The sequence below is a fragment of the Micropterus salmoides genome, unplaced genomic scaffold (genome assembly GCF_014851395.1).
Source record: "Micropterus salmoides isolate LMB-PRFRI ecotype aquatic unplaced genomic scaffold, ASM1485139v1 Ms_hic_scaffold_8, whole genome shotgun sequence".
Taxonomy (NCBI): domain Eukaryota; kingdom Metazoa; phylum Chordata; class Actinopteri; order Centrarchiformes; family Centrarchidae; genus Micropterus; species Micropterus salmoides.
In genome coordinates this window covers 645,187-670,367 of record NW_024044570.1, presented here as the reverse complement: position 1 = coordinate 670,367, position 25,181 = coordinate 645,187, and the positions used below count along the sequence as shown (strand labels likewise).

The window sequence follows — 25,181 nt, the reverse complement described above, 5'->3', positions numbered from 1 at the left end:
GTCAAAAATCGACGATTCGCCATGAAACAGGAAGTTGTTGTAACTTCAGTGTACGTGCTCACATCTGCACCAAACTTTATGTGCTTGATAACAGTCCCGCCCGAACACGTCTACATGTTCAGTTAGTCGTAGTGCGAAGTGCTATGGAGTGCCACAAAGGGGACACAGGAAGTGATGATTAACACGTTTGTGCAGCGTCCAAACCGCGTGACACAGCCGCACCGGCAGAGCTCCAGTATCTGCAAGGCGGCCTCCTCACACCTCGACGCGCTACACGTGCGAGGGCCCGCCCAACGCTGCTTGCAGCTTTAATTTGCTTTTATTTTCTATAGTTCCAAAGCAAAAATCTTTGTTATAAAGTTAAAAGCTACTTGGCAATAAATCAGATTGTGAGCTTATTGTTTTGGTGATAAAGCCTGGCTGTTATCTTGGAGCAGCACCTGCACAGTTCTTTGCGTTGGTGGTTTTGAGATCACATGGACGAGAACGCTCTTTCAGTTGTGTTAGCAAACAAGTGCAATAGTAAATGTGCAGAGGTATCCTGCGTCGGCTTCCCAAGCCAAAATTGTCACAGCGCCACCTACTGGCAACAGCAAATAAGTATAATGCTGTGATGAACTACTCCTAGCAGGTTGGCCATATCCACTTCCTATCTCAGACAACCCTCAAGACACTGATATGTTTTGTTTCACGCCTTACTACAAACTGTAAGTAAGCGCTGTTTTATGATCATAATCTCATTCAACATTCTCAGTGTGGCCTACACTTCACATACTAGGACATAAAGTGTAATTAACAGGTGCTCCCTAGCGCCACTTAGGAGACACAGGACGTGACGTTTAACTCCTTCGTGAGGTGTAAATCAAATCATCAGGTGTAACTCAAAGTGCTTTTACACCACATCTGCATTCACCATTCACACACATTCATACACCGGCGGAACAGCCGCCAGGGGCAATTTGGGGTTTAGTATTGTGCCCAAGGACATTTCGACACGCAGCCTGGGGGAGCCAGGATTGAACCGCCGACCTTCCGATTAACGGCCAACCCGCTCTATCTCGACGAAGCAACAGACACACGCGTGCGCGCACACACAAAAACTTTTTTTATAGTACTGCTTCTTAAGCACCTGACGTGGAGAAATAAATGCTTTGCAGTGTTCCCTGATGCCTGCTACCATCGAAATGTTACAGCTGAAGACAAAGCGCATAACAATTCTGAGCCGTGTCGACGACCTCCCCTTAATACCCAACAGGAAGCAAGGGCCAGTACAACGCTGGTCGCAGCTTTAAATTTTCTTACATTTCCACGACGCATTGAGATCAAATGACAGGAAATGAACTGGTAATGTCCAGATCCACATGCACGGCTGTCTCTGTCATCTCTAACTCCACTATCTTCCGTCAGATCCCACCTCCCTTCTTCCTGCAGGCATATAAAGCGATAAGGATAAGATCCTGCACGCCGGTTGGATTGATCGACCAATCCACTAACAGGAATCGAACCCGGGATGGGTGAGATTTTTGCTTTTTATTTTACCTTTTGTTAAAAAAAAAATATATACTAAAAACATTTAACATCTGCGTTTGTGTTTAAGCAAGATTGCTGAATTGCGAGTGTCAGCTAGCAGCTTTAGTTTGCAGACGGACGCCGTTTCCTCTGAAGTCACGGCACCAATCTGTCACAAATCAGCTTGTAAACAAAGAACAGGTAAGGTGGCACGATGACAACTGTTTAAAATCATGTTACACTAAATATTGGTTTAAAACATTTTATTACAAAGCTAAATTAACTTAGAAGCTTCTGCCAACAAACAGTTCAAAACAATCACAGAAAGGCCTGTAGACATTCGGTGCCGTCACTGCAGCAGTAAAAACGGTGATAAGCTTTTTTATTTTCTCTGAATTAACTCGAGAGATATGAAACTTGTCTTTGCAAACATTGTGCCACAAGATGTGACATATTTGATTATGTGGTATTCAGAAACAACATATTAGTGGCCAATGCCCCAAAAATTAAAATGAATGGACTTGAGATGTCTGTCATACATTCATAGCCAATTCAACTTCAACCCGTTACTTTGACACCTGTCAGCCAGCCAAAAACAAGCATTTTCATTTACACTGGTGTAAATTCATGTTAGTGTGTGTTTAATTTACACCGTAAGGCTGGCCATGCTAAACATGTACCCGCTCCCGCCGGTATAAAGTGCTCTGGAAAAGAAGCTCCACTGAATGCTGGATGTGATGCGAAGTAAGTGAGCGATCATTGGTGGTCTGCTCCTCACAGACCTGTAGACGACTCTGTCGGGGGAGAAGTCACAGCGCTGACTCTCCGGGTTCATCAGTTTCATGGTTACGATCGCAGAGTCAGATGTCTGGAACCAGCGGACCTGAGGGTGGAAACTGAAACACAACCAGAGGATAAAACTTAAAATCCACTTCAAATTAAACACGCTGGTTTTGTTTCAGAGACACCAAACAACTGTAGCTCGTATGAAGAGTACACCATGAAGAATTAAGTACATGTAACTAAAATTATTTAAGTACAGAAGTTGTTCTTTTATTATCCAGCCACGGTACCTTTTCTGGAGTCAGGGCAGCCTGCTTCATTAGTGCTGATGACCTGCTGGCTGTTGCTTTCAGCGTCACCTGAACACACACAGCATTTCAATACACTTTCTGTGAGTTAGCAGCGGAGACTAATCGCGATGTTTGTCTCAGGTTCAGGAAACAAAAGTCTGTTTTAGCATGTAATTCTCCTGAATTCTCCTGAAAAGTTTCCACTCTGCCTCACTCTCACAATGGCAGTTATTTACTAAATTTAATAAATTCTAATGTACCAGTATGTTTTCTTGAGCCACGTGGCGTGAATACCAAAATGACCCCAGTTTAATCTAATGCTTAATGTTCCCTGACAGCGTCAGTGATAGAAACAGTGCAGCTCTTCATGTTTAGTGATCTACCTGACCAGCATGACGCGTCTGTGCATCTCTCTACAACTCTTATTGAAGCTTGAACTGTAATTAGGGAATATCATTTTTACCATTTTCACAGGGGGTGGGAAGTTCTCCTCCATCTCTGTTCCTGTGGATCATAAAGCTTCTGTTCAGTTCCCCTTTTAGACCAAAAAAACCTAGTGACACATTTCCTCTTCTTTCTCTTCTACCTTTGTGTGTTTATGTGCGTTGGTCTTCTGTGACTGAACGCTCTTGTTGTGATGTTTATTTATTCAGAAAGAACATATAAAGCTTCACTAACACGGCGGTCCAGGCCTGTTGGGTTCTAAAGCGTTGACATGTTTCTCTCTTTTTTACTTATGGACTGATTAACATTTACAACACACAACTACTAACGTCGACGCTGAAAAGAGGAGATGGCTCAATTTCAAAACATTGCAGAAAATATTTCATAAATTTTGAATGGAACGAGTTGTGGTCAGATACGGTGAGTTTGTAGGGAAATCTCTACGTTATGAGGACAGATGCAGGTGTGTTTGTATGTGATGTAATTCCCGCCTAAGACTTTTGCTCTGTCCAAAATCTATGAAGCCTGAATAAAGACCAATCTACCCAAGACACCCACCTCATCATCTGCTGAGCTGACTTCGGATCAGCAGCGTGGGCGTCTTCCTGTCCAATCGCTGCTCGAAGGGCCGGCAGGGATTTCTGATCACACACTGGATGCAGGTGGGGTTCAGCTGCTGGTGGTGATGGGACCGGGGACCGGATCACTAAAGATACTGGACCAAGTGGCTCACATGGTTCGAGGGGAGGAAGGTCAGCGAGTCCGCTGTCCTCTGCTGACCTCAAGACTTGAGCCAGAACGTCCTCCTCAGCTTTGATCCTGACCTCCAGAGACACCGGACCATCGGCCGTCCTACAAACAACAAAGTGCCGCTTCAGTCCTCATAGTGTAGGTGGCCAACATATTCTGACCATCCGGTCCAGTTCTAGGACACTTTAGCGTTTCCCTACCTAGAAATGTGACCCGCCTCCTCACCGCTGCCGGATTTGGTCTCCTGGTGGAGCGCCCTCAGCAGGTCCAGATGCTCCGGGTTGCTGACTCCCATCCCAGTGTTCAGGATCTCTGAACGTACCTTGTATTCATTGATCACAGTTTTCACGCCTGGCAACTGGGTCACACGGACCTTTGGTATAAAAAAAAATAAAAATCTGATTGACATTTGCTGACAAAATCATTTTGATCTACTTTGGACTGTTGGAGAAACGTAGGAAGTCTACGGTCCCCAGGAAACCTTGTGATAGTCCATCAGTAACTCACGGACTGATCCAGGAGGTGACAGACGGGTAAAAACTTACCATGGGATCAACAAAAATGGTGTTTCCCAGACTGAAAACTGCTCTGGCTCGGTGCTGCAGACCTCGGATCTTCTGGCTGATCGCTCTGGTGACCTGCGAGCCAGAAAATGTCCAATCACACGACTGTTTGTTTGATGCTAGGTGTCTGCAGGTTTAATCAATTTAAACTCAAGACTGAGAACAGTTTTAATGCCAGGTACATTTAGATTTAGGACCTTTTTTCCACCACAATTGAGTACTACGGATAAAATTAAATTTCATATTGTGTTGTTTATGTATACTGTGAGAAATCGTTAACTGAAATTACCATCGCCTCCACCAAGTTACAGTTTACGTCCACGTTTGTCCCGACACATAATAAATGCAGTGACACACAAGCAAACTGAGAAGGGATGAAAAAGGCGATATGTTTGCACCTTTGCATTTACTTTAATTACTATTCAGTGTTTTGTCCTAAGACAGAGTTGTGTTAGCGGAGGTGAAGCATGATTATTTCTTTTGCGTGCTGGCAGAGTGGGTAGAAAGAAAATGTTTTGTTTTCCAATAAAGAAATATGCAATTACACATAATTTGACCATTATTACCATATCTGTGAACAGAAAGTAGAAAATCTAGTGCAGATTATAAATAAATACCCATAAAAAGCTAAACTTGCTAAAGACCTGAGCTGTTTTGTGCCTCACCTCTTAAGCCTTATAATGGCAGGAAAATCCTCTTTATATGACCTCAGAATCATTTTAATGATTTACTGCTTTTTATATTTGTAGAAATGAACATGGGCAACATGAGAAAGCTCCGCTGGACATGTAAGAGTTTGCAGCAGTGAGGTAATACTTTACTCTATTTTCTTACTCTTGATGTGTCACTTTGCACTTTACTGAGCATTCGACTAGAATCAGAAGGCCGGCTGAGCTCAAACAACTGGGCATTTCATTTGTGCATTAAAATCCAAAAGAACAGGCTCCTCGTTAGCTTAAAGGTGACTAGTTGGCATCCCTTATTTGCTTTCCTAACCTCAGTTCAGTTCAGTGTGTAACTGTCATAATTACAACATCAATCAATATTGCAATAAAGCGCGAGTGTCCTTCACAGATTTGCAACATTTGCCTCTTATGTTTAAGATATTAAGGCTAAACGAAATAGCAAAATCTGTGATGGTTGACAAATTTCCTCGTGGCAATTATTCACCCAAACTTATTCTTCTTTGAGCAGCAGTAAAATATTTTACCTCAGACAGTGACGAAGTTTAACATTCATAACTTTCTCAGCTGCAGGGTTTTTAGGATTTGAACATGGTCACTGTAAGTGGGCTTTCAAGACAAATGTCTGTATTTTCTGACCATTCAAGTTATGTTCGTTTGTGTATTTGAAAGCAAGGTGAGGAGGTGAGCAGGAAACCTTGGGGTGCCAGTCAATCTCTCCGTCGACTGGTTTGACCCTGCAGACGACGATCTCCACGGCCTGGCCGGGCAGAGAGTGAAACTGCTCTGGGAGCTGGAGGATCTGATGGGACTTGACCTCCTCCTCCTTTCCCACGTCAATAAACCGAACATATACGCTGAAAAACAGCCGGTCACCTCTGTCTGGGACAGACAGGATCTTCACCCTGCCGCAGGAAGCACACAGTCACTTTACATACAGATGAAACTTGAAGAATTAGCATATCGTGCAAAAGTTCATTTATTTCAGTAATTCAACTTAAAAGGTGAAACTAATATATTATATAGACTCATTACATGCAAAGTGAGATATTTCAAGCCTTTATTTGATATAATTTTGATGTTTATGGCACAGCTTATGAAAACCCCAAATTCAAAATCTCTGAAAATTTGAATATTGTGAAAAGGTTCAGTATTGTAGGCTCAAAGTGTCACACTCTAATCAGCTAATTAACCCAAAACACCTGCAAAGGGTTCCTGAGCCTTTAACTGGTCTCTCAGTCTGGTTCAGTGGAAGAAGACTGCTGACCTGACAGTTGTGCAGAAAACCATCATTGACATCCTCCACAAGGAGGGAAAGCCTCAAAGGGTAATTGCAAAAGAAGTTGGATGTTCTCAAAGTGCTGCATCAAGGCACATTAATAGAAAGTTAAGTGGAAGAAAAAGGTGCACAAGCAGCAGGGATGACCGGAGCCTGGAGAGGATTGTCAGGAAAAGGCCGTTCAAATTATTAATAAAATGCTTCGACACAAATTCTTTGCATCGATGCTTCGTTTAATCCATGTAACTATACAGCACAGTGTTTCGCACGGACATTTATTACTGTCGCACATCGCGCTTACGCTGTGAACACGTCAGGATTTTAATGTAGCCGTTTGCAAAGTGGAGGACGAGAGAGAAAATGGCGAGGGACAAAGAAGAAAGTGTCCAAAGTCTGTTATTTCATGCTAAAGAAAACAACAACTGTGTCACAGTCCGTCCACCGTGAAACAAAACTTATGTCGCCTTGGCAACAGCACGACGGCAGCTGAACAAAAAGGTGTTCTGCCAGCGGACCAGAGACAAGGTAACAGCAACTTTAGCATTTAACTGAAATCATGACTGATTGTTGAGTTGAAGCCAAAGTAAGCCGCAGTCCTCAGCTGAAAATGTGACCACGTGCGTTTGTTGTTCTCCTTTTTGGGCCGTGAGTTGTGACCTCACAGTCAGGAGTTAACTGGGTGTCGGGAGCTGCAGCTTTTAACTCCCCTCCAGCTCTCTGTAGTTCAGACCATCCCTGCTAGCTGCGTGTGCTCATCATCCTTTCATCCATATTCGTCTTTATAACTGTTATCTTTATAATAACAAACAGCTGTTTCGTGTGCGCTCATTTCCTGTTTCACGTGCGTTTTCTTGACAAAACGTGGTTTGGAGACCAGCGTCTGGTGACAGCTGCTGTCAGTTCCTGTAGTGTGTCCGTGTCCTTGTCACCGATCAGTCACATAGCGACACACGACTTCAAGACTGCCGTGATGACGGCAGGTTGTGTGAACTGCACGGCCATCGGCCGACGCTGAAAGTCGTGTATTCTGCAGGAGCCTTTAATAAGCACGGGGGTGATGTGTGTGTTTGTAAAGCAGCTGTCTAGTAGTTGGTCTGATGTTTGCTGTATGACACAGTATGAATTTACGAAAGGACTAATAAATATCTATCACCTATAAACGTGCACAGCTGATCCCGTTACGGGGGGCGGCGCCGCCGGCGGCAAGCAAAAGTACTTCGTAATCGACACATCGATGACATAATCTATTGACGGTTCGAATACTAAAAATCATCGTTAGCTGCAGTCCTAATTCAAATGTGTGGGGGAGCTTCACAAGGAGCGGACTGAGGCTGGAGTTACTGCATCAAGAGCCACCACACAGACGACCACAGACGGGTCCTGGACATGGTCTTCAAATGTCGTATTCGTCTTGTCAAGCCGCTCCTGAACGTCGTCAGAAGCGTCTTACCTGAGCTAAAGAAAAAAAGAACTGGTCTGTTTCTCAGTGGTCCAAAGTCCTCTTTTCTGAGGAGAGCAAATGTTGCATCACATTTGGAAACCAAGGTCCCAGAGTCTGGAGGAAGAACAGAGAGGCACACAATCCAAGAGGCTTGAAGTCCAGTGTGAAGTTTCCACAGCCCTTGTTGGTTTGAGGAGCCATGTCCTCTGCTGGTGGTCCACTGCGCTTTATTAAGTCCAGAGTCAGCGCAGCCGTCTACCAGGACATTTTAGAGCACTTTGTGCTTCCTTCAGCAGACGAGCTTTATAAGATGCTGACTTCATTTTCCAACAGGACTTGGCACCTTCCCACAATGCCAAAAGTACCAAAACCTGGTTCAATGACCATGGGATTACTGGCCTGACCTGAACTGCCAAGAGAAAGATGAAAGACATGAGAGCGAACAATGCAGAAGAGCTGAAGGCCGCTATTGAAGCATCCTGGTCTTCCATAACACCATAGCTGATAGCATCCATGACACGCCGCACTGAGGCAGTACTTCATGCAAAAGTACTGGGTACATATGCATGATTATACTTTTCAGAGGGCTGACATTTCTGTATTTAAAGTCTTTTTTTTTTTTTTGATTTCATGTAATATTCTAATTTCCTGAGATTTTTAATTTGGGGTTTTCATAAACTGCACGCAATAATCATCGAAATTATATCAAATAAAGGCTTGAAATATCTCACTTTGCATGTAATGAGTCTATATAATATATTAGTTTCACCTTTTAAGTTGAATTACTGAAATAAATGAACTTTTGCACGATATGCTAATTGTTTGAGTTTCACTGCACATTTATCTGCGATCCAGACAGACTTGTTCTGATGTCAGTTGGGCTAAAGTTTATAAACCAGTATAATCATTTCATTCCTTCTTTAAAAGGTAAAATTACAAGGGTTTCTCAAGGTCACGTTAGGTTTGTCTGCTGAGCAAGCTAAGTTAGCTAAAGGCGACTGCCTCCGTCTCTCCTGTCTGCTGGGCTGACTGCAGCAACTCTGGTCTAAGGTCGAGATCATCTTCATTTTGTTTCAGGCACACTGACTCTTTTTAGAAAGTGTTGCTTGTGACTGCTAAATAACCAGCAGCCACATTTAGCAAGGACACCAAGACATAATAAAACAGCATTTGGGCTTCAAATGTCCTGAAAAATGGGCGTTTCAAGCCTGAAACTGTCCCCCGGTGTGATCACCCCCTAAAACTGTATTTAGATTTCATGTCCGACCTGTGGAAGACGTCATCCTCCTGCACGGCGTACAGGCCTCCCTCCAGCAGCTCCTTGGCTCCAGGTTTCTTGTCGGCAAAGTAAGACGTCATTTCAGACGCCATGCTCGTGAAACCTCCGTCCTCCTTCTTGACAATCCGTCCGTAGAACATCGACGCCGTCTTAATGTAGAGAGGCAAAACCTGGGAGCATCAGACAACACGGCTGTTTCCTCATTTCATCATGGTGTATTAATGGACTACACAATTATTTTCTTATTTAAATAAACAATTTGTGACTAACTAGAAAATTAAGAATGTGATTTCAAACTCCGATACAACATGAGCAGAGAAAAAAGTAGGCAGATGTTTGTATTTTTTTATGACCAATAAATAGGTGTCCAAGCAGTGAAGTTACTGTTTATATTCTCATTACTCTTACTTTTTCTGTTGGACCAAAACACGCCAAAATTGGTAGGTGAGTTGCAAATTCCACCAGCCCTCATTGAACTCAAGGCGCTGTAACTATCAAGTTTATATTTTTGCAGTTATCTCTCAGGTCATCTGCTTCTGAAAGTGTCTGCTTGGACCCCGATCATTGCCGCTATGTTTAATTACTGTTTCCTGTCTGATGGCCACAGAACGGAAAGTGGAGGAACGGACTAAAGCAGTCACCTCTACGACTCCGGACGCAGGAAGCACAGACTGATCCAGGTGGGAAAGCGGTCTGTGACGCTCAGGACACACGCTGCGGTATCTGTAAAAGGAAACACATTGTTAGGGCTGCACCAGTGTCATTTTTAACAGTGATTAATTAACAGTGAATAACTGAAGATTCGATTGTGGGGGGTGGGGCGGTGGTCCGCTCCAAAGCCGCGTTAAGCTAATTGTTTAGAAGGCTGTAATTTCAGGATTATTCAACCTAACCTCCTCGAGAGGTGGTTAGGTTCACGGCATCAGTTGCGGAGTTGCTGCTCTAGGGTTTAGCTGTTCTCGGTCTCTGAAACAGAAACCCAGAGTTTCCCTCATTTCAGGCTCAACATACTCAGAGTTTTCTGAAACGGGGCCCAGTTTCTCAGCTGACCTGCAGACTCCGAAACTCTTCAGGTAGCTGCACAGAGGCCTGTCTATCTTCTGCTCCTCCCGGGCCACGTGGATGCCCTCGGCAAAGGACAGCAGCTCAGGGGGCAACGGGGACTTGGTTCGCACCAGGTATCGCAGAAGCCCAATTACATGGCAGGTGTTCCTCTCCGATATCAGCAGCACAGACCTGGCGGGATGAGGGCAGCTCCCCATGTGATCCTGGAGGGATTTCTTGGAAAAGAAATCGCAGGAATCAAAAAAATGTCATCCTGGTCACCATTTAGCTGCAAACGTGGATACTGGAACAATGTATTTACAGAAGATTTTAATCTGTTCTTACTCGCGCTGAAAGGTTTCTAAAGTTGTCGGCCATGCAGAACAGTCGGCTGCCGAATATTTTGGGCGAAGTGGGGAAGTCGTAGTGGACGACACAGTTCGCGTCTGTGATTCCCAGACACTGCAGACACTCGTTGGTGGTCACTACAGGTCAAAGCAGCACAATTCATATTTAGGAAGGAAATTGAGCAAATTGCTCTAAATGGCCTCAATGTTCTCCATGTTAGCAGGTTCCAGAATAAATTCACTTACCCAGAAGAACATGAGTGCCGCGGCCGATGTCTTTCCTCCACTGCTGGATGACAAAGTCAAACTCGCGTGTTAACCCCTCGTGGGTCTTGAGGCAGAAGCCTGATTTGGTGCTCATGACCTGGAGATAAAGGACACTGGTCAACTTCACGGAAAAATCCCCTTTGGGTTCTTTTCCACAGCGAGATGTTGACGTGGTAACAACAGAGGAGTTTTCCCACGTGGAGAACGTCACTCCTCTCCTGTTTCTGCATTACACTACTGCTATTTGTTAGTATACCAATTTACCAAAACAGACAAACTCTTTATTATAGTAGACAGAAAGGATGCGGATCGAGACCCGGTTGTAACTTTATGGCAGCAGAGTGAGAGGCGGCGCCGTTGCGGTGGAACACAGTGAGCGTGAAGTTAGCTCCTGTAAGTACGTGCAATAAAACCTTAACAAGTAAAAAGACAAAACTTTATCATCCACCTGTCTGTAATGTAACGTTAAACAAGTAGAAAGGTTTCATTTAATCATCTCTCAATATATAACGTTATCGCACATTGAATATTTTCCTCACACCCTGCAGGCCGGCCTCATGCCCGTTGGATCTGGTCTCACCAAATAACCGTCACTAAATAATAGTAAAGTATCGAGTATCACACACACACCTACAGCCCTGTCACAGAGACAATACAGGTGAAACTTTAAAATTCAACAAAAGGACTACTGTATGAAACACTGTTGTGAGCTTGGCTGCTTAGTGTGTATTGAATTGTTCTGATTGTTGGTTGTGTTGTTTTTATTTTCTTATCTCTCTATTATTAGGAATGTGTTTAGATTATATTTTTTAACTGGATTATTTATTTCTTATTGTCCTTTTAAATGCACTACAAAAGTAGCTGATGAGAAACAACTTTTCGTTTCTCTGCATATGGAAATACCAGATGAAATGACAATAAAGTTTATCTATATAATCGAAAGTGGTATCGATAATGAATCGGATCGTTAAGCAGTCTCAATGAGGGTATCAATATCAATAAAAATGAACGATCCCCAACCCTAGCAGATAGTGTACTGAACCTTAGCACAGCTGAGCGTACTTCACAGTAGGATGACACTCATATGTAGGTTTGTTAGAGTGTTTGGCTGAAATCCTGAAGGTAAGACACAAAGCACTGGACAGAACAGTGTAAATGAAGCCGTCATTTCACCTTGAACACGTCTTCAACTTCCTGAGCGGAGCTGGCTACGATCAGCGTCTTCTGGCCGACATCGGGTTTGAAATCCAGTGCACCCAACAGTATGTTGATCTTACTGGTCTCCAGTGTCATGAGGGTGATCTGTGGCAACACAAAGATTTCCATAAACTGAAAATCTTATCCAACATCAGCTGAGCTGAGAGTGAAACAGAGGGCTTTCCTCTTTGATAAAGCTTATAGTTAGGGCTGGCTCAGGTGAGTCCTGAACCATCCCTTAGTTATGCTGCTATAGGCCTAGACTGCCGGGGGATTTCCCATGATGCACTGAGCTCCTCTCTCCTCTACTTTCTCTCCCTCTGTACGCAACCTCATCCCATTATTGCATGTTACTAACACAACTTCTCCCCTTTCTGGTAGTCTTGTGCTTTCTCGTCTCTCTCCTCTCTCCTCCTATCACTTCCTGCAGGTTTTCTGGCTCTGGAGCTGTGGAGTCTGGATCTGTGGTTGCGGGTCACCTGCTGCTACAGTTATTATTAGGAGTCCTATTAGTATCATTAATATAATTATCAGTACTATTCATTTTCTGTACCACTACAAGTTTTACTGTTTGTATTTCTGTGCAGAGATCGTGTTGGCTGTGAATTGAACACTTACTAAATATAAAAAAAAGTGTACAATGACAACATAAAGTTGTAATTATCGATGACTCATCGACACTGACCTGTTGAACGTTGCCATAGAGAGCGGCTTCCTCAGGCAGAGTGATGACAATGCAGGGGTATAGCATGTGATTGGCTAACAAACCCTCCAGATGACCGGTCCATCTTTTCGCCACAGCGACGAGCTGCTTAGGACTGGAACCGTTCTGGGTGGAGGTCACCTTGTGGAAATGCTGCAAGATGGTCCCCATCTAACAGGAGAACAGTCGTGGTTAAAGAACGGTTTGAACAGTTTTACCTGTGGCGACTCGACATGCGAGTGCTTAGGGTGCAAACGCCCTGAGCAGCGAGTCCCCGTATCGACTCCCAGCTGGCTGGACCGTTCACTGCATGTCAGTCCCCTGCTGTCTTTCTGTCTCTTATTATTCATGAAATAACTGTGGTGTTACTGAAAACAAGAAACAAACCTTCATTTCTTTATGTTGAAACTTCTAGTTCTAAAATTTTGCTGAAATTTGTGTTTGCAGAAGAAATGCATGAAAATAAAACTGTGAATCAATCAGTTGTAGAGAATTAAATTTCCTTTCAAACCAGAGCGTGGACCTCTGCAGATGGATGTGTGCAGTATTTACACTGTCCCAAACTAAAAAGCAAGAGCAGTTTGTGTTTCAGGGAGTGTTTTCTATGGAAACCGCATCGCAGTTAGTTCCAGGTGGACTGTTAGGTGCTACTGTAGCTCTGCAGCGGTTGAGTGTGAACGATGAGCAGTCACCTCGTCTGGAGCGAGAGCGAACAGCTGGTCAGCCTCGTCCAGCACCAGGTGGTGCAGACGCAGGAACAGGAAGCGATGGCTGGACAGCAGACGGACGAAGCTGAACGGAGTGGACACCATCAACAGGCCTTGTAAAAAATAAAAATGGGACAGATTATATAACGACTTTAGTTTGAGATGATCAATGCATTCAGTGATTTACTACAATAACTGTAATTAGCTGACCGTTAGCAGACTTAGATTATGCTTTACTCACAGTTTTTGGGGATCCTGACGGCCTTGCTTCGTCTTTGCCGACACCTAGGAGCACGATGAGAGGGTGCAGGGTTGTGTTGACCTTGAGCTCCTCCAGCTGGTCATACACCGCCTGGACCTTCTCCCAGCCTGGACACAGCAGCACGGCTATGGGCTGAACACACATCCACGTAGAAAGAGATCCAAAAGAGCACATACTTACAATAACTAAATCAAATCAGATGGTGCTGCTGTATGAAGGGGGGGTGTTGCTGTACTCACCCCTGCGCTGGTTGAAGAGATGAAGATGGAGTTGAGCAGGATGTGGGTGAGGAGCGGGGGGAGGTAGCTGCGTGGCTGGTCAGCGTCATGAGAGATGATCAAAGTGCTGCATCCTCGAGCCACAGCTGGCCAGCTGTAACCGTCAGCTGGAGACAGAGCGCTGTACTGCTTCCTCCGTAACACCTGGGAGACAGAACAGGTAGCTTCTTTTATAAAAAACAATCCAGCTTAAGTTAGAAAACCTCATGGCAAAAATAATCTCAGGGCTGTTTGACAGATAAATGAATCAGGAGTTTATACTGTACATACAAACTGTATAGAGTACTGTGTGTTCAGTTTCCAGAGGCCTCAGGTTAAAGGTTCCCAACCACATTATAAACAAAAAGAAACTATCCCTTTGGAAAATTGAGTTCTACAAGTAAATTAATAAAAACTGCCTCTTCAATAAAAAGGTAACACATTTAAACTGCTACAGCTGTGCAAAGGTTTCAGGCAGGTTTAGGAAAATGCAGTAAAGTAAGAATGCTTTAAAAAAAATAGACTTGTTTATAGATTTATCAATTAACAAAATCAAATCAGTATTTGTGACCACCTTTTTCCCTTCAGGTTCATTTGCAGTTTTTGGAGGAATGCAGGTAGGTTGACCCAAACACCTTGAACGACGACCCACAGTTCTTGTGTGGATTTAGGGAGCCTCAGTTGCTTCTCTCTTTACGTGATAAATGACAAATATTTACAATTTGAGCACCTGCTGCCATTTTTCTGCACCGCAGTTCCTGTGCAGAGTTGAGTCTCCCGGCCTTGTTTCAAAGGGTGGTCACGCCAAATATTGATTAGATTTTTCTTCTGTTCCACTACGGTTTGTTGCCTGCTGACCACCTTTATAAAGAATTTTCAGGTAAATTTATTAATCTGAATCTCCCGCTGAATCTGCTGTGTCTTCGCCGTCCCCGGAGTCAGAGTCCTCGTCAAAGCGGCTGTAAATCACCTGGATACTGTAATTCCCGTCATCAAACTGGCCTCCGGTCTGGCTGTGATCACTGGGAGGCTGCTGAGCCCAGATTCTGTCGCTTGCTCGACCAGCTCCGGTTCTGGTGCAGATTCTGGACTCAATCAGCTAATAGGGCCGCTAATTTTGTTACTTATTACTTACTTAACTTATTTGCATTAGTTATGTTACAGGCTTCCTGTTTACAGCGTGACTGAAAGAAGCTACAGAAATGTCCTACTAACCAATTTACACATGACTCAGAGCTTTATTAGCTGAGACATGCCCCAAAGTTTTAATGGGATGCATAAGTTATTTGTAAATCCATTACAAAGTCCTTACTGAGATCTTTGTAACTAGCAAACAACACTTGATTTACAGGAAGAAGAAACTACAAGCTAGTTTCAAACTTGTCAGGTTGCACAAATGCAGAAAGAAAAGAATAAATCGGAACAGAAGAAACATTAAGTTTTGTATTATTTATTTTCCAAACTTCTAAAGCTGGAACCCTGATATTAACAGTGAAACAGTTCTGATAACAAGGTATTTTTTGATTAAACCTGTAAGTGAAGGTCATTAAGTGAAATTATTGTGACACATTGTTTCCTGTCTTTCAGTCTCCTACGATCTCTGTTGTCTTGCTTTAGATTTGTTTTCTTATTTTAAAGTCTAATTAGCCTCAAACAAAACTCAGAGCACATTCTTGTTTACCCAGCAGAGAGAATCCGTGATGGGAGCATCATCCAGGCTGGTGCAGGGATCCACCGGGAGGACAGAGTGCACCAGAATCCCAGTCTTCCTGGGGTCCCGGGGAACAACCTGAGGACAGGAGAAACAAATGAGATTATTATTATATGGTTGTACCATCACAAAAACCAGTGTCAGCGCTGTTGTTACAGAGTTTGTAGCAACAACCGCACTTGAATTGAAGATATCGTTTGTTAGGACCAATATATCAACTAGTACTACAAAAACCCACCACGTTGTCTGCAGCATCTGGATCAGCGTTCAGAGGCTCCGGGTTCAACCACTCCAGAAGGCTGCGATAAACAGAATTTAAAATACCTTGACCATCATTAGTACTTAAACCTGCCCCAAGAAATTACTATTTTACAAGTAAAGAAACTTTGTCTCGGACACTTTTTCCCTTTTCTTTTAATGTAATACTAGATTTTCAAGTAGGATTTTATTTAGAATTACTCTTTACAGACTTTAAGACCTTTTTAAAGACCATTATGAATGAAATATATCATATCAAAAAAAGAAACGTAAAATTACCTGCAGAGTAAATAAATGGGTTGGGTGATGTCTACAATGAAACATCGGGACGGAGGATGATGAACTACGTAATTAACAAGCTGGCATGCGACAACTTCTGTGTCTTTTCAGCGACTTTATAAAACAACCTACTGCTGAAGGAAAACTCGGAGGAGCAGAAAGGAAAGGCGGCGTGTTTGCAGTGAGAGACCAGAGGTAAGGTGTGTGAGTGAGTGCAGAGAGAAGAGAAGTTGAGGCCTGTACATTTGCAAATAGTAATAAAAACAACATCTGTGGGGATTAAAACATGCTTTTAAAGGGCAGTACAACGAACATTTAAGATGATATTTGTGTGTGGGGGGTTTGGGGGAACGTCCCACAGTAAATTTATGTTTTCCAATAAAGAACGATCCAGTTCCACATAATTTTGGAACATTACCACATCTGTGAATAATAAATTGGAAAATCTAGAGCAGATTTTGAATTAACACCATAAAGTTAAACTTGCTAAAGTCGTCTTCTGGGTTTGAATTCTAACAATTAGATCTGGAAAAGCTCATGTGTTTAGTTTTGATGCTCTCCACGATGATTTTACATTCATGGTGCAGCATCAAGCCGTTTTGAGCCTCACCACCTTATAATGGCAGAAAAACAGCGTTAACAACAGAATCAGTCCAGACTGGTCATGTTTGCCTTGTCTCTTAATTTACCGCTTTATACATTTGTAGAAATTAATTAAAAGTAGGCGACAAGAGAACCACCATGCGTTGAGTGTCTTGAATCTTAACGATCGGGTGAAATTTTAGTAGCGGCGTACATTCATTAAGCAGCGACAGTTGGCTTCAAATACGCTCCGTTTTTTTCAGGCAAGAGCCGCTAAGGTTGCACTTCCCAGAGGGGAAATTTACAGACCAGACATATTTACACAAACTAACATAATGTACAAAATTTCCTTTTTAAAAACATATTTACAACGTATATTCTCAGAAGTCTGAAGTGCAACTGTGTGCATATTCAGGATGTGCAGTGTAGTATCACTTGCTAATATTGAGTGCGTTGAGTACGATGTTTAACTATAATCAACCGTGTGCTTCAGTCTCCCTGCAGAGGGGAGAAGTTGTGTATTGTGATGGCAGTGGGTAGGAATGACTTTTTGTAACGGCCCTCACAGCGTCATTCTTCTCTCCACAACTAACTCAAGGGGCTCCAGAGCAGAGACCAGCAAAGACCAGAATAAATCCTTTTTATATCCTTTTTATATCTAAAGCGCTGCGGGAGCATTTTTAATGAGCATTACAGGTAAATTAAGACCCGTTTAAAATAACACAAACTTCAGCGAATTCAAGACTTTTTAAGGCCTTAAATTTTGAATTAGAAATTTTAGACTTTTTGATGAGCCACGATCAGTTAGTGAACTCCACAGACGACCACTCCTGTCCCATCTTTGCTGATGCAACACTGAATCTCACCGTGAACAGAGCCAGTCCTCTTCACTCCTCCACGTCTTCTCGGTTGGTCCCGAATCGACTGATCTACTCGAACTGCTGAAAAATACAGACATTATGGAGACGATCAGCTCAGACACACAAAATGAACTTTCCAGCCGTTATATAGACGGTACTGTTAATCTAATCGAGCTAGATTACATTTACATCTGATAGTCACGCCGTCACATCATGCTTTACAGATACAGGTTTAATGGAAACAAGGCACCTCGTTTCTTCATCTGCCAGATATTCAACCTGACCGTTCTCACGAAGACCTTCAGCTCCACTTCTGCCACTAAGAAAATATAAACCAACCAAAGAATGCAGTTAACAAGGTGATTGTTGGGTTCACTCATCAAAAAAAAAAACTAATTTTGACCTTCGAAGTAAGAAAGCATCAGTCACTGGCCGGCTTCCTCACCTCATACTGAGCAAAGGGTCCCTGTGCGGCGTTACAGACTCACTGTTGTATGATGGGATACATCTGTGTGAAAAAACATACATAGAAAATATTTTTGCACAATTACCAGTAGTTAGTGTAAGTGATAATTCCACTGAAGACTTAAACTCCATTTGAACTGGGTTCATTTCTCTGGGGGGATTTTACTCGTGCTGCTCAGTTTTTTAAATCCTTTCCTGCATGTGTGGGTAACTTTTCACCCCCACCCAGTAATAATTACAGCTGCGATTACCTAGTTTTTAAATGTAACTGTAAAATTAAATCCTGTCCACAGAGACATCTTTGTGTTTTAACCAGGATTTGAACGAGCTCTTTGGTCTTAATTTATTTTTAATCAGCTCAGAGTGAAATATGACTTGTGTGCAAATGGAGAAAGTCAGAAAGTTTCTGCAAATGTGGAAACACAGTAACACCAACATACAGGCCTATTTGAACCCTTTGAGTTCATGTTTATTATGACCGTTTTAAATGTTATTGCGAATGCAGGGGAAGTTAACTTTTGGCTCGAGTGCATGGTGTCAGCTTCAGAAAGGGGGAAATGTCAGGGTTTGTTTAACTTTTGAACAGCTTGTAAAATGAAGCTCTCTTTTGTAAAAACGTTGTTCCGTTACTTTATATGTGGTTTGACTCAAACTCTATTCACTTATCGCACATGATAACACGTTACGTACTTTTGTCACTCAACATATTTTTCATTTCATTTAAAATCATCGAATTGGTTGTAGAAGTGTTGTAGCATATCTGTAATTTCACAGTCGATCAGAAAGAAGAGTTTAATAGAGTGCATATTTTAATTCCCCGCCTCCCCTTTAATTCTAACCCTGTCCGAATGGAGCTTTAGTCAATTCACTGAATTGTTAGCGGTGTGCTGGCAGCGTACACTTCCTGTCCAGTGCAGGTGCTGAAGGCTGCAGTTGTCTCTCCAGGGTGACGGTCTTTTAGCTCTTCATGCTGACTGACCTGGAAATAAACACACAAAAAAGCTTTTGGTTGTAAAGGTGAGATAAAGTACGAAACCCAACTACCACGTCTGTATGCACTGCAGTGGCCTCCAGGAGCAAAGACTCCTGTGGATTTAACCTATAACTCTGTGAATCTGCCCAAAACTGTCCCAGAGCTTCAATTCTTTAAAGCTGTGCAGTTTAGCTTGAGAAACACTTCCCGTTTGTACATGTACTCACGCTTGGAGCCGCCTGCTGGTAGCTGCTGCCAGGATTCAGAAACTTCAGGAGCCTGTGGGTATGGGAGGTGTTCAGTCAGTATCTACCGGTCTAGTGATCCACTAGTGATTAAATGGATCGATGTCTGGCATATTGAGAAACGGCAAAAGGCAGACATGTCATTATAAATTAAATAATCTAACAGCATTACTGGCTAGTGTTCAATATGTAGTTCTGCTGTAGAGAATGATGCAGCTGAATGACGTCACCCCCCCCCCCCAACATCAGTCAGCTGCTGAAATGTATGTTTCTATTTCATTCATTAATAAAAACACGTTACTGGCCGATAGAACACGTACACTAGATTGGACTGATTACTACATGACATCTCTCGGCACTGTACGTGACTGAGATCAACTCTCACCTGAACAGACTGAGGTCATTGGCCAGATCTGCAGCCAGAGACGAGTCTGTGTCCTCTGACGATTCACTGCACATGGGAGCAAGTCAGTTACCTTAAGTTTACATTAAATGAACCACATTTCGTATGGCATTACTCATCCTTAGCCCCTTTCTCCATTTAACAGTAAACTGATGAACTAAACCAAATGTGTCCTCATTGACACAAAACATGCTTATGACCTGAGTTAACTAAGCTGCATTTCTTAGAAACGCCATCTCTGTGCACGGATGGCGTGCGGTTTAACTCGTCTGCCATCTAAGAAAATAGTAACTAAGGAAAGAAAAATGTTCCAGTAGCTGAGGACATAACAGAACACACAGACCTACACTCAACCTCTCTGCCTACAGACAAGTCGCACCCCACCTGCACTGAAGGTATGAAGGTCCGACTCCCACAGTGAGTTGTTCTTCTTTGCTTGATGAAATGCGTTTGTATTAAACTGAGGCTTCTGACTGCAGTCGTCTCCGACTACTTGATAAAGCAAAGTGTATCTAACACTCACCTCTCTGCAGCAGCAGCAGAGTCTGAGCCATTCTTTGATCGGCTGCCTGGAGACAGTTGTTCTTCTGTGACCTTTGACCTGCATCCTTCCTCACAGGTCTTCAGCTCAGGTTGTTGGCTCTAAAGTAGCAGAGACGTCAGAGGTGAGCTCGTGCAGATATTTACCGCAGTGACTGGCAGTAACACAGTGAGCAGAGCTGCTGACCTCAGGTGTAGGGGCAGCCATCAGCCAATCACCAGCTCCGGCTGCAGCCAGACCTTGTGACATCACTGAGGGTTAAACCAGATTAGAAACCGTGTGAATGCCGATGCAAAACAGATTCACGATTAGAATTGCTGTGTGCAGGAAGGAAAGAAAGACATTTTGACAGCAATATTTCAAATACACAGATGTAAGCAAGAGTCACTTTGAGACATTTTAACATTCCCGGTGGTAATTATCGATATCGAATGATATGAATATTTTAAACCAGGATAACATTTTTGTCCATATCGCCCAGCCCTGAACACAAAGTCACATCTGTGCGTTTACCAGGAGGTGGTTGGATTTGTGCTGTTGGCTTATTTGAGGCCGTGCAGACGGTCTGGTTTAAGATGTTGGAGGACACCGTGATGGGAAATCGGTCGACCTCGTCGAGCCAGCCACTGTCAGCTGACTCTCTGATGAAATATGCAAACTTCTTGGCCACCAAATCGTCATTCACACAGATCTGAAAATCAACCAAATCCTGGTCATTCATTTGTCTGTGGATGTCTGGATGTTAAAATGCTCATTTGTAGATAAGTCTTGCAGATCTTGTGCATCATTTTATCTGTATTTATGCATGTTTGAAGCTGCATGAATGTGACTTGCTAATTCCTTCACTGAGGAGTCAAAGTTCACCTTGATGTTTCCCACGGTCAGATAAAGCTCAATAGCGGTGGAGCATGACTCGGATTCAAGCAACACAACCTCCGTCTGGGTCGACGCTGGTGGAAGCAAGAAAACTTTCATAGTGACTCCTCAAGACTACATATGTTTTATCATCAATCTCGCCACGCAACAGTTCAGGGAACATCAAATGCTGCTTCTAAGATATAAAATCTAAAGAAAAAAAAAATCGCCACAGGTGTCACCTTTAAGCAGGTTGTGCAGGTAGAGTGTAGCAGAGCTGTCCCACTGAGAGGATGGACTGCAGAGGAGAATAAAACATTAAGCTTTACACTTCATCTCACAACACAAACACTGTATCTGTAAACCTCAACACAGACATGAAGTGGGTTAGGAAGTCAGTGAAGGATGTGTGCGCTTCAGAGCTTCTAAACTACTTCAGATTTTACATTTTAACAAACTGTAGATAGTAAATATCCTAAGTGGTAAGCGGGGAGTTCATCTTACATGAGCACTGCCTTCTCCTCGTGGACAGACACACGCAGGGTTGTTGGTTTGATTCTCGCCAGGTGGAACCTCCTCACCCAGAAGGGCAGCTTGAGGAATTTTTGCACAGCGACTCGGATTCTTGTCAGACAGAAATAAGAACATAGAAGTTAAATCTTTAACAGGTCAGACACACAATCACAGACACAGGTCGGCTTGGTTTGTTTACCCTGTTAAAATAAGCAATCCGATGTCTTTTAATCAAAGCAGTCTTACTGGACTAATTTAGTAAAATGGCAGTGGTCTTACTGTTCTGAGGGGACAACGAGTCGTTCTCCGTGGTCGACCAGCAAGCAGCGAGCGTGACAGGACCTGGAGTCCATAATGACCGACTCCACCACAGCCCGACACCACGACTTCATCACTGACCAGTACACCACACACACCTGACAGGAAACATTAACTCACACACAACCAATCCAGTTAAAGTGTTCCCGACCGGGATCAGGTGTGTAAGGCAGACTGCGGCTGTCACTTTACCTGTCCCTCCTCCAACGACGTGGGCTTCAGATTGCGATGGTCCTGGGTGACGTCGTGGTAGAAGAGGTTCATCTGAACCAGCAGGTTGTCATACTGCTCTGCTGTATTAGCATCACCGCCACACCCCCAAACAGCCCGACCCCAGATGCAGGACGGGTTCTCCACCTGCACAGGTCAGAAGAAAGAGGCACCACAACATGATCCAATATTACAGATGTGCTCTGTGTGCACATCATTTCCAGTCCTATAATCCTTGCTTTGTTCACGCTCAACCTTTAATAGTAATACAGAAAGGTACTTTGAGGTACTTTATACTTCCACTCCACTGCAATTCAGAGCAGACTCCATTGATTTGGTAATGTTAGTAAACAAATAAAATTCTCACTTAATTGCTAAAAAAACAGAAAGTTACAACAATTATACAATTAATAGTATATAGAATACATAGATGTCACAATTACCAGCTGCAATATTAAAGTAACACACAGATTAACTCATCAATAATCATACAACCTTTACATTCTTCTGAAAAGGGATATTCTGCTAATGACTGCTTTTGGTACTTTAAGTATAATTTAAGTAAACATTTATAGGGGATTATTCAGGTATTAATTCTTTGTTTTACTCTTTTTCCTTAGTAGTTTTGCTTAATAACAAAAACAAGACAAACATGCCACCTACTAGTCAAACATTTAAGCTTCTTTTTAAATATAACGTTACCGGTAACAGTTTTAAAGTCGACAGATTTGCCTGAAGGAAACAAACAGCAGGAACTTTAACTATCCGCGTTATTTATCCGCGTTTATCCTTAACAGCGTTTATCTGAGTTAGCACGCAGCGCTAATTAGCGCCTAAACAGTTAGCTTAACTTAGCGTTAGTGATAATAAAAGCTCACTTAACGTTGACTTACCTTCAAAATCGATATCTTCAGCATCGTCAGTCCACACCGAAGTCTTAAAAACAACACACACTGCAGGAAAACACAAGTTAACACAATTTAAAGTTAGCTAGCTAATTAACGTCGACATGTTCACCTGAGACGGCGCCTAAGCGCGCGAGCTAACGTTACACTGGTTCACTAAAAAACTAACTACATGCCTGGATGAAGCGGAATTTACCGTTCGTTTTATTTGTCTTGCTTCTGTTTGTTTTCCATCTAGTTGAACCGATAAACGTTACCTGTTCCTGAGCTTCTGAACGGGAGAGAAAGTCGGAGTGAAAGACGGAGGGAGTAACGTTACGCCATTTTGTTTGTGACCGTTAGAGGTCGCTGCAGAGACACCGGTGTAACACCAAAATCTGTGACCTGTCAGATTGTGTGACTACACCCAGACGACGATGTCTTCCATAACCTTAACCAAGTACTTCTGGTGCCTAATCCTTTAAAATAGTCCATGGCCGAACCAAACTCCTAACTTCCCATTTGGGTCAGAATCTGACCTTTTAACATGATTTTTACCTTAAACATTTAGATTTTTCTAAGTTAGGGATGGAAAGAGCACTACAATGTTTTACTCAAGTAAAAGTACCGTTACTTTAAAGACATTTTACTGTAAAAAACAAAATTACTCAGAAAACGTTTGATCCACCATTGCAGCAGGCAACCTGTTTGTTTATTTTCTACATTTTCAACATGAATAAATTATTTTTTTCAAGGAAAGACATGCTGGTCGGAGCGTCCCCTGGTGTGAACCATGATGACCTTACACCACAGAGCCCTGATGTCCAAACCAACAATACAGTCTGTTTTCTTTGCAGTAACATCAAGGAAACAGCAGAAAGTGCTTATACACCCCTGAAGGTAGAAGTTTCTCAGTGAACGCAGAAGTTACAGCCGAATGAATCCACTGTGAGAATGTTAGCTTTTAGCACGTTTGCCAGACCCAGCGTGCACCTGTTGGTACATACAGTCTATGGTTGGTTGTGCTCACCAGGTGGTGCCATAGACTGTAATGGCTGGTGCATTTAATCCTTTTTTAAAAAGTCATCTTTATTGCACAAAGCGGGTTACAATTCAGATGTGACTTACAAAGATTTATATATATATATATATATATATATATATATATATATTTAAAAAATCTCCCTCTCATGTGTCATCCTCAAGCTCGGGTCCTCTGCCAGAGGCCTGGGAGTTTGAGGGTTCTGTGCAGTATCACTCTCCCAGTTTGGGGGTCACAGCCCCCAGTGCTCCGATCACCACTGGCACCACTGTTGGTCTTACTTTCCACATCTTTTCTTTTCTAGCTTTCAGCCCTTGGTATTTCTCAAGCTACTCGTGTTCCTTCTTGATGTTGCTATCGCTTGGGATCGCCACATCTATCACTGCAGCCTTGTTTGTTAGCCATCACCAGTTTGGATCTTGAAGTCCCACAGGATCTTAGCTCGGTCATTCTCAACTACCTTAGGAGGTGTCTTCCATTTTGACCTTGGGACTTCCAGCCCATACTCATGGCAGATGTTCCTGTACACTATGCCAGCTACCTGGTTATGGCGTTCCATGTATGCACTTCCTGCCAGCATCTTACACCCTGCTGTTATGTGCTGTACTGTCTCAGGGGCCTCCTTGCACAGTCTGCACCTGGGGCCCTGCCTGGTGTGGTAGACCCCAGCCTCTATTGATCGTACTGTGTGACTGTTCTTGTGCCGCCATGATTTGTGCTTCTGTGCTGTCCTTCAGTCCAGCCTTTTCCAGCCGTATATATATATATATATATATATATATATATATATATATATATATAGTGTCCAGCCTAAGGCCTTTTATTGTAGCCAGCCTAAGGCACACCTGGGCAAAAACAAAAGTGTTGTGTTTATAATTTTGTTCAGTACGATAAAACAACATTACTCTGTGTTTGTCAGACACTGATTTTCAAAGAAAACATATAAATACAATTAAACATTTTCATTGTTGTTCCAACTAACGCAAACTAACTTACCTCACAGCTTATTGCTAAAATATAAGCACAAACTTGCATGGAAGATATCTACACACAATAAACATGATTTAAGTTTGAAGAGTCTAACTACAAAGCAGGCAATGAAAATAAATTACAGGGTGCTACTTTTTCCCACGTGGAGTAAGATCTAAACTGAGAATTTGTTGTATTATCCTGAGTCTTTACGAATTCACCTTCACATCTTTCCTTGACCTCGTCACGTTTTTTATCGAGGTCGAGA

General features: G+C 42.9%; 1 protein-coding gene across 1 annotated transcript; it reads right to left on the bottom strand.

Annotated features, from left to right (window-relative positions):
* Positions 1–1,757: 1,757 nt before the first annotated feature.
* On the bottom strand, positions 1,758–23,244 carry tdrd12 (tudor domain containing 12). Its single transcript, XM_038706352.1, is given in 36 exon segments — positions 1,758–2,405; positions 2,583–2,651; positions 3,046–3,086; positions 3,585–3,878; positions 3,977–4,149; positions 4,322–4,414; positions 5,720–5,927; positions 9,010–9,191; positions 9,663–9,744; positions 10,072–10,301; positions 10,411–10,550; positions 10,659–10,776; positions 11,853–11,981; positions 12,562–12,750; positions 13,272–13,399; positions 13,528–13,548; positions 13,551–13,680; positions 13,788–13,970; positions 15,487–15,594; positions 15,755–15,815; positions 17,502–17,576; positions 17,746–17,814; positions 17,941–18,003; positions 18,860–18,939; positions 19,161–19,212; positions 19,564–19,629; positions 20,105–20,223; positions 20,309–20,373; positions 20,636–20,813; positions 20,987–21,072; positions 21,220–21,275; positions 21,482–21,601; positions 21,770–21,906; positions 22,001–22,165; positions 22,912–22,971; positions 23,120–23,244. Coding segments are annotated over 35 exon segments (3,984 nt in total). The 5' UTR covers positions 22,936–22,971; positions 23,120–23,244; the 3' UTR covers positions 1,758–2,355.
* Between the last annotated feature and the right edge of the window lie 1,937 nt (positions 23,245–25,181).